The following is a 9,844-nucleotide window of genomic DNA, read 5'->3' on the forward strand; positions in this document are numbered from 1 at the left end:
AAAGAGAAGGCAATCCCGTTAGTGAGAAAGATACCCAAAGGAGCACTGAAGACATTACACTTTTGGGCATATGATGAACGTCTTGGGCAAGCGGTGATTGTTTGTGATGGAGATGCAAGTTATTGTTTGGTAGATCAAATTGACTTGTTAAATCTTGCGGTTGAAGATCTGGAAGTGTTGGCAAGCAATCAAATTAGAGCTACAGAGAAATATGAAGAAATTGCTAAGGGTTGGACGTCTGCTGTAGCGTCTGTTCTGCATATTCAAAAGAAGGGATTCGGTGGATATAAGGATCGTATAAGTGGTGGTGATCAAGGCAATTGAGGTCAGAAGAACCTTCATGCATAAACCTAGGGGGGGATTGTTGGAACCCGAAGGTTTATTCATGTAGGTTAGCATAGTTTAGGGGTTGATTATGTACTTGTTTAGTTCTTATGTTTTGGGTTAATTATGTAAGGTTTGGGCTAGTATGGTGGGTGTCGCATGGGCTTAGGTTTCGGCCCAGTTGGTTTTATATTTAAACAACATTTACCTCATTGTTTGAGGTTGTTGTTTTGGTTAACAGTTGGGGGCGACATCAAGTAGAGGAACCAAGTTCCTAGGCGATTTCTTGTATCAGTCTTAGCAAGTCTTTGAATGCAAGTTATCGGTTTGTGTTTTGATTATTGCTTTCATCTTGTTTATTAGCTTATATTCTTGAATCGACTTGTGATTGATTTCCGCGCTTTCACAAGTTAAAGTTTGATATCATTGAGAGATCCTCACGGGTTTTACAATATATATATATATATATATATATCAAAGTAATGTTACAACTTGCAAGCAATTGCCTAGATTTTCTTTTCATAAAGAAAAACAAATTTGGCTCAAATTTCTAAATGCACTCCAAATCTATGTTATGCAAAAAGTGAAGAAACAAAGGATCATTCCGGTACAAACATGGTGTCTGTTTGTTACCTCTATAGTTGGTGTGACCACATGCATCTTTTCCCTTATAAACTACAGCCTAGTGGGAATCATATGCTGAAGGTTCTTGTTTATAGAAAAGTTATATCTGGCCTGCAATTTTCGGTCAAAACCAAGCTATCAACATTGCTCCAGTCATCATAACCTGCCATGCATGTATTTCCACAGTAGAATTGTATCATGATCGCTAAATTTACAAGCTAACATGTATCATTACGCTCGATGGATGGTAAATACCCAAAACGCCCCAACTATCTACAAAATGGACACTTGATGTTTACGTGTTGAAGACCAAATCTGCATAAATGTGAAATAGAACATTTAGTACAAAACTACAAAACACACACACAAACACACACACACACATATATATATATATAGTTGCTCTTTTAGCCCATAAAGTCAAAGGTGTCATTTTTGAACTTATAAAATGGTCGATTTGGGTTTCATCTGTGGTAAATTAGAAAAATAGATAAAAAGAAAACGGGTCAAAATATCACCTAAAATGATGGTGCACAAGAATGAATATATTTTATAATAAATAACATAATACTTATTACGTGATACTTATTTTGAGCTTGACCATGCAGCTGTGAGAATTGCTTCTATGCATATCAAAGGATTAGAAAATTAATGCTACCAATTCAACATTTTTTAGTCATTCAAATGGTAACTTATAACCACCATACCTCCCCTGATCCAGTCATTGGAGATTGCCTAAGCTGCTGAGCAATCGTTTGCTGCTAATGTTGTGGAAACTGCAATTTTTATGTACTACACCAACATGAGCAAGGATCACTAACAACATGCAACAACGTTCCTTGGTGGTTTTGAAAAGTTGAAAACATGGGACGGGTATTCTTCATGTAAACTCCTATAAAAAAAGAGACAGATAAATTGTCAAACAACCAAATACAACAACCTTTAGTGTAATAGAAGCTTCAAAGAATATAAATCAACTGCAACATTAAATCTGAAAACAGCAAGACTAATTTATTTCTCGTTCTTAATACAAACCAGCAATTTAATGAGTAACATGTGAAAAAAGAATGCTTCACAATAATAAACGGTTAAACCATAAATAGAAATGCACCTCATTATGACACCTTCAATCATTTCAAAAAATATATTTCAACTAAATCCTAAAAAATTGATCAAGGTTTAAGCCCTAAACATACAAATGTCTAAAAACAATGCCTCCCTCATTATCAGTTTTGCAGTGTTACATGGCAGATGTGGAAGTTATTAGATGAAATATACACATTATCAGTTGGAAAGGCTTGTTAACTTTTTTAATTTCTTTTTACAATCCTGGGAGCTTGTCAATAGAAAACTCATAGGTCGCACCAATACCCTAATAAAAATCACGGTGTGCTAGGTAGGAGGCCTTCGAAAACAATTTCTGAACATAAACATATTACACAGTCACCTGATTCAATTCTTCTTCTCCTCCTCCTTTGATTGGATAAACAGCTAACACAAACTGTTCATCGACATCATACGCTTGATTACGTGGGACCCAATGCAGCTTATTAACCCTACTTGAACCACCAATCTTGACCGTATTCCCCTCTTTAAGCAGCACATGAACCCCTGGTTCAATCCTTCCTTCTCCCCGAAACCCACATCCAGTGAACTATACCATTAACAAAACCAAGAAATCAGAGTAAGCACTATATAATCAATCAACATCAGTTCCCCCAAATTAATATACTTAAATAAGAACCAAACTATACCGAACCCAACTGAAACAAAACAACATTTTCTGATTGACAAATTCTGTAGCTAAATTCCCCATCCTAGATCTCAAGAAACCATCAAATCTTTCTTCTAATGACGAACCTTCAATTAAAAGAGCAATTAAACTCACAAGCCTGAGAAAGAACACAAAAAAGTAATATTAATGACATATTCAAAGCCTTAATTGACGTCTCTCTGGTTATAGCAAACCACAAAACAAATAGACCTTAATACACTAATAATCGTGTTGTAAACAGGTGTTTCTAGACGTATATCTAAAATTAAAAAAAAATCTTAAATTAGACTGAAAAGATTCGTGTGAGATAGATTCCAAATGAATCGACATGAATGCTTCAATCCTAATCAATCACATAGCAACTCTGAAAAACGAAGCCTCAACTGTTGGTCTTACGAAGCCGATATGGATTTCCATAAGCGATTGACGATCAACTTAAAGAAAGAGCACGAAAGTGGGGGTGTAAAACATCTACAACTTGAAAGGGGTTAGGAATTTAGGGACAAATCAGGTGAGATAGTAACACAAACACAAAATTTATAATCATAAGAAACCCTAACTAAAATCTAGATGCTTACCTGGTTGTGATTGAATGAAGGTTTGAGATAGAATTGATGAAAGCTATGTTATTTGTCTGAATATATATCAGATGTGTACAAGAGGAAGGGTATATGAAGGATGCCAACGACGTGAGGAGGAAAAAAAGGAGACAGGAAGGGCATTTATTTTAGAGGTTACCAGACGTGGGCAGAAAAACAGGGAGCTGCTGGGAAACTGTAAAAAACCGCCCTGAACTGCCATCACAACAGTTATTTTTGAGAGTTTAAGTGGCGGAGATTTAATCTCAGCCAAATCCAATGGTAGATATTGATTTAAGAGTTGGTTAGACTTAATGGGTTCCATAGATATATATAATTTAGTCAATTTGTGAAGAAGCTTAGTTGGATTGATGTATGGCCGCTCTTTATCTGTTAATTTTACTTAGCTTAAATGTGAACTTTAAGACCTCTGCTAATTCTTGTTCTTTTTTAACTTGATAGGTGCATTATGTGTACGACTTTATGCTCCTTGTTTTTCTTATTATCGTTATTGTTTGTGTCACAATTGTGTATTAGACAATATAATTAGGTGATATGTTAAGGACTTGATTGTAATATGGTGTTCTATATAAACACCATAATATTGTAATCCTAATCACACAATTACAATCTAATACAATTCTAATATCTATGTGTATTTATATTCAGGATATTACTACTATGTCAAGACTAAGATATTTGGTTTCTTCCAAACTAGCTTCTACTTTAGATATATAGCCATGTCCTGCCTTGGCATAGGAACTCTCTGTGGTGAGTTTTATTTTCTATGCGTTTGGCTTTTTATTTAAAAGTTAAATCATCATTTTCACAGTAATGTTCTAAAAGTGGTAGTAAATATGTAGAGGTATAAATCTAAACTCATTTGCTAATGATTCACACTATTGGTACACCTAGGGAAACTATTTGCACACTTCAGGGTTTACATACGCGCCTGTACGTATAGGGTTGCATCAAATTAAGGTCTGAACGATGTCGGGCACAAAATTTAAGGGTTTGTGTATGCCGAGTACAGGTCTGGACGAGGCGTACAGGGGGAAAATAAATATAGATGGGTGAATTTGGTGGTTTTTTGATGTTTTTAGGTGTTATAAACTCTTGTCCGGTTCGAACATTATACCGTTTCAATACTATATCGTTTCAAATATTATAATGTTTATTAGAAACTCCGATCCGGTTCGAACATTATACTGTTCCCATATTATATCGTTTAAAATAAGATGTCGATTCAACATCAACGTTATACCATTTCAAATATTATGTCGTTTCAATGTTTACTGTTTGAACATTATATTGTTTTCAACATTATACGGTTTCAATATCATCGTTTCAACATAATAACGTTTCCATATCATTGTTTCAAATATTTTATCGTTTCAATGTTTACCGTTTCAATATTACTGTTTCAAATATTAACGTTTGAAATTATTCCGTTCTCAACATTATAAAGTTTCAATATTTTGTCATTTAAATATTATATCGTTTCAATTTTTACCGTTTGAACATTATACCATTTCAGTTTTATCGTTTCAAATCTTATACCATTTCAATATTACGGTTTAAACAAATTATTATGAGATATTACGTAATACAAACAAACATCACGTAACCGGACAACTAAAATACAACTGAATATGACATATATAACATAAGTTTGTGCATACATAACTACTAGTTTAATTCGTAACGACGTCTTTAACGACTAGTTTAATTCGTAACGGCTAGTTCGATATTAACTTAAATATGGCAAATAAGTTTAATCTAATATCAGCTATATTTGGGGGCAATGGTTAGGGGTTAATTTTTAATACTATGGATCATTATCCTTAGATTTGGCCTGGATCACTGATCCTTAACAGATGGTGCAGGAAGTCTGAGGATCACGGATCCTTATTATTATTATTATTATTATTATTATTATTATTATTATTATTATTTACATTTACTAACAATTGTATCCTCTGTTTAAAACTTGTATTCGCGGGAATATAACGAATTGGACTTGGTCAATGCTGATACTTCGGGGAATACGCTCTCTATTCGCACGTGCATGAAGGAGTGTAGCCGTTATGGAGAACATGGGATACTTGCACCATTTTCGCTTTGTTTGTTATGTTATAGTTTCTATTTTTAAAAGGGGATTATGAGCTCATTTTAGACACAACACAGCAGATTATTAGCTATCACTCGAACACACAACTCTCTCACACTCTCTCGCAAACTACACACTAGTTACCATTGTATTGAGCTCATTACCTTCCAAAATTATACAAGGATCATTTTTTGTTATACATTTGGTGATCGGTAGTTTCCATCACCCGAGATTTTTTGTGCCGGATATCTATCAAGGATCAAGGGCCTTTTTCTCGTATAAATATCGGTGTTCATTGTCATTTTTACTTTATACTTTGATCACTCAATTATTCATACACATTAGCACTCTACCTCACAATCAAAATTTGGTTACATTATCCTTAAACTGATTTTTGACCAAAACAAAAAACATGTTCCAATCGCTTAAGAAAAGAGGAAAGGGAGGCTAGGGTTTAGAATCAGGATTACAAGAGAATGTGTTTACGAAATTATGTAGAGAGCTTGAATCAAACTATGGATTGCAGTCGAGTGATAAAATGTCAACTTGTGAGAAGGTGGGGATATTTCTGTATACATTGGCATTGGGTTTATCTAACAGGGATGTTGGGGAGTGTTTTCAATGTTCTGGAGAGACTATTTGTAATCAAATCGAACTTACGACTGTCAGAATTTAGTAACAACAATAGAAAGCAAAACTTACACTTTTTAAACTAATTAAATAAGAACATGCATACCTTTGCCCTACTTGCGAACGATCGACCATTCTTCTAGTTCTGAGATGATGAAGATTGTAGGTTATTTAAGTAATTTTAACCCTAAAAGCTTGTAGGTTTTTTAAACTTACTTCCACCAGCGTTTAAAAAAGGGCTTTTCAACTAATCTAAAAGTCTTAAGCCTGTTTCAATCAAACAAGGCTTTTATTGGGCCTGTAGCTTTTTTTTAAAAGGTTGAAGCTCCTAAAAACTATTGAAAAACTTACCCATAGAGGACAAAAACTATAATTCAGTCTTTAATTTAGTTGACGTGTTTATTGTAGAACTAGAAACCGTCTTTGTTGTTATCGGATGTGTTTTGTCCGTAACTGAAAACGATGGATAAACCAATTGCAAGTATCCATCCACCGTCACTATTGGTGTATCAGATAAGTCTGAAACTTTCACTCAAAAAATAGATATTCATTCATGATCAGGTCAGGATCAGGATTGAGGAACCTATTGACTTAGACATGGAAGAAGACTCTGGAACACACACAGCAGCAAGCAGTTCATCAGTTTCAGAGAGAAATGGACCTCCGGTGGACGATTGTTGCCCTATCTGCTTCGGCTCCTTCTCCGCTCCTTGTCGTGGTCCTTGTGGCCACTGGTACTGTGGTATCTCATTTTTTTCTAACCCTAGCACTTGGATAATTTTTAGTTGTTTTTGAGGCTACTTCGTCGTCTGAGTCGATTTAGTGACTTTGTCCTTCTATCACCCATAGCATTTGTTTAATTATGTTTGTTCATTCATAATTACTTCATTATTTGTGTTCATGGGCGTCAACCGTTTATACATACTATTAATTAATGAACCGACATAAACGAACACAAACATGTTTACTGGTTTCCAAACAATGAACACGTACTAGAAAACCACATTCGTTTGGTTGTTCGTGTTCAATTGTTTGTTTGGTTAAACGTAAACGAACAGACACAAACATGCCACGCTTGTTTTTAATTGCTTCGTAGTTCTTCATTACCTGACAGAATGCTGATTCTTTCTTTCTTGTACAGGCGGTTGCATCATTGAGTACTGGAACCATGTTGCAGCATTTCGGCCCTGCAAATGCCCTATGTGCTCTAGACTGATTACAAAGTTGACCCCCGAAGCAACTTTATACCAGCAGCAGCATGATGATAATGATGATGCGGGGACACGCCAGATTCTCAGGAGTGTTAGGCAGTATAATTGCCTTTTTGTTGGTGGTGCTTGTGGTTTCGTTCTGGTAGGTTTGATTGATGTGAATTAGTTAATCTTTGAAGGAATCTGATTGTCTTGTTACAGCAAGTTCTTCAGTTGCCCTTGTTTCTCAAGAGATTAATTCAAGCAATGATGGATCCTGATCGACCTGTTGCTTACCTTAGCAGATTGCGTTTAGTTGCAGTTAAGCAGTTCTCGAATTTTAATTTATCTATAATTCATTATATTCTGTCTGTCTGTCTGTTTTACTTTCCATTAAGAATTCAAAATTGGACAGAAGATGCTTATTTTTTACTGAATTTGGTATAATTACATATTAATTAGGGTTCATAAACACTCACCCATCACATGCATTTCATATATTAACTTGTTACTAACATCATAATATTAGGTTAAACATTGAAACTTTAAATAAAAATGTCATATTAATATTTTAACTTACAGTTCAGTTTTGGCAGTTTGACAGTTTGGAATTTGGAAATTACAAAAATAATCCTTTATGTATGTCACTTATTGCAAACTGTGTCCTTTGTCTTCAATAATTACAGAAAACACGTACTCGATGTTTGCAAACCCTTGCAAGTTATATCCTTTAGCCCTAACTCAGTTAATTTTTTGTGGTTAAATCTGACCAAATGGACCCCACATGAGGGTATTTTTGTGGTTAAATCTGAACAAATGGACCTCACATGAGAGTAAAAGGACCAAAATACCCTCATGTGGGGTCCATTTGGTCAGATTTAACCACAAAAAATTAACCGAGTTAGGGCTAAAGGACAAAACTTGCAAGGGTTTGCAAACATCGAGTACGTTTTTTGTAATTATTGAAGACAAAGGACACAGTTTGCAATAAGTGACATACATAAAGGACGATTTTTGTAATTTACTCTATTTTTTTTTTTCATTTTCGGAATATGTAGTTATTTATATGTATTATATTTGTGAAGTATATTTAATACAAACCAACTGGTTAGACCAACTTACTGAACTCAGCCAGTTTGGTTTGTTGTTTCCCGGAAACTGTACTACTCGGTTTGGCCCACAATTTTTATCAGAACTGACTGAGCCGGACGTTGAACAGCACCAATTAGCCTTTCTTTATATTAGTAACATCTTTTTTGTAATAGGTGGATGTTCCGAATTTGATGCTTAATTGCTTCATGACTTTTTTTTATTGCATGCATTTCGTGTTGCTGAGTCTTTTTCTTGTTTGCAGGTGCTTCTTGGTGCTCTTTATACGCTTAGTCCTTTTGACTTTCTCCCGAGATGTAAGTTGACCGATTCCCTTGGTAGCTTTTTTTTATTGACCTGTTTGAAATGAAAATAACCCAACACTACCCATTCATAAGTAAACGGGTCAAATTGTTCCAACCTTTGGATGGCTGTGTGCAGGGCGGTACCTTGATGCTATAGACTTATTCGATTGCTCTGCTATTGCTCTCTCATTCGGCTTGTACTTTGTCGGCCTTTATTCACGAAGACGACGCCTTAGACGTTTAAGGCAACTGGATCCTGCCTCGCATTTTGAAGTAGATATGTAACCACACTCGTTACATTATTACCTTTCCTTTCTTGTTGTATTATCATGTATCATATTCGTACGTTTAGTACGTTAACTTTATTTGTACAGTAACTTTCCCCACATGTATGATCTCATGTTTTCAACATATTGTATGTGGTGTTCCCTAAATCCCAGGTGTCATTGAGAAACATTTTATGCTTCTATAATGTACTTATGGGTCAAGTTATTCTACAAAGGCTTCTAATTGTAAGAAGTGTAAGAAGGATTTATAAAGTGACAAGTGTCCAATAAGCTAAAACTAAACCCACTACATCACCATCAAAAACCTAAACACCCACCCCCACCCCACGCCCCCCCCCCTCGAAAACCTAAAAAAAAAAACCCCCACCCCCACCACCACCCAAAAACCTAAACCTCCACCCCCACCCCCTCGGCAAAAAAAAAATTTTTTTTTTTTGGGTGGGTGATGGGAGGGGGGGGGGGGTTAGGTTTTTGGTGGTGGTGGATGTTTAAGGTTTTTTTTTTTTTTTTTTTTTTTTGTAGTGGGGTTTTTTTTGTGTAGTGGGTTTAGTTTTAGCCTTTTAGGTTATTGGACACTTGTCACTCTATAAATCCTTCTTACAGTTCTTATAATTAAGATCCTTTGTATTTGATCCTAAGGGTGTAAGGGGTGCTCACCTAAGAGGTGAGTCCCCTCTCTTACGCCCAACCAATCCTCGTGTGCCACGTCAACTCCCCTCTTAAACTCCCCTAAGGTGACCCGGGGCGGTAACGTGATGGCCACCGGTCACGCGTGAAAATCAAACGGCACACCGCCGCCGCACAACATATAACGCGTTAACCACACAACGCGTTGAAAATTTAAAAAATCGACCGTTGGCACATGACCGTTGTTGATGAACGGTAACTTTAATAAAAAAAAAATAATAATCCATTTTATTTATATATATATCC

At 35.6% G+C, this 9,844-nt stretch overlaps 1 protein-coding gene and 1 long non-coding RNA gene across 7 annotated transcripts; one reads left to right on the forward strand and one right to left on the reverse strand.

Moving 5' to 3' along the window:
• Nucleotides 1–802: 802 nt before the first annotated feature.
• Nucleotides 803–3,397, reverse strand: LOC118479869. 5 transcript variants are annotated; one of them, XR_004861120.1, is made up of 5 exons: nt 3,301–3,397; nt 2,703–2,840; nt 2,396–2,602; nt 1,656–1,840; nt 803–1,263 (listed from the first exon to the last, which is right to left on the reverse strand). It is a non-coding gene; the product is annotated as an uncharacterized LOC118479869 (long non-coding RNA). The 5 variants fall into 5 exon arrangements; XR_004861121.1 differs by having other exon boundaries at nt 2,703–3,193; XR_004861122.1 differs by lacking the exon at nt 3,301–3,397 and adding an exon at nt 3,107–3,293.
• A 3,067-nt stretch (nt 3,398–6,464) lies between these two features.
• Nucleotides 6,465–9,058, forward strand: LOC110865679 (E3 ubiquitin-protein ligase RNF170). 2 transcript variants are annotated; one of them, XM_022115002.2, is made up of 5 exons: nt 6,465–6,782; nt 7,182–7,393; nt 7,453–7,551; nt 8,585–8,636; nt 8,761–9,058. In XM_022115002.2, exons 1-5 carry the CDS (start codon nt 6,638–6,640, stop codon nt 8,907–8,909), a joined length of 657 nt encoding a protein of 218 aa, XP_021970694.1. In that variant the 5' UTR covers nt 6,465–6,637; the 3' UTR covers nt 8,910–9,058. The 2 variants fall into 2 exon arrangements, with proteins under 2 accessions (XP_021970694.1, XP_021970695.1); XM_022115003.2 differs by having other exon boundaries at nt 6,623–6,782; nt 7,465–7,551; nt 8,761–9,035.
• Nucleotides 9,059–9,844: the final 786 nt, after the last annotated feature.

The sequence above is a fragment of the Helianthus annuus genome, chromosome 6 (assembly GCF_002127325.2).
Source record: "Helianthus annuus cultivar XRQ/B chromosome 6, HanXRQr2.0-SUNRISE, whole genome shotgun sequence".
Taxonomy (NCBI): domain Eukaryota; kingdom Viridiplantae; phylum Streptophyta; class Magnoliopsida; order Asterales; family Asteraceae; genus Helianthus; species Helianthus annuus.

What these genes read in the sequence shown, in the direction of transcription:
- LOC110865679 (XM_022115002.2), top strand. Translation starts at nt 6,638, where the DNA reads ATGGAAGAAGACTCTGGAACACACACAGCAGCAAGCAGTTCATCAGTT. An exon ending in GCAGATTGCGTTTAGTTGCA is followed by an intron (nt 7,552 to 8,584) that starts GTTAAGCAGTTC and finishes TCTTGTTTGCAG; the next exon opens with GTGCTTCTTGGTGCTCTTTA. An exon ending in TTTTGACTTTCTCCCGAGAT is followed by an intron (nt 8,637 to 8,760) that starts GTAAGTTGACCG and finishes GGCTGTGTGCAG; the next exon opens with GGCGGTACCTTGATGCTATA.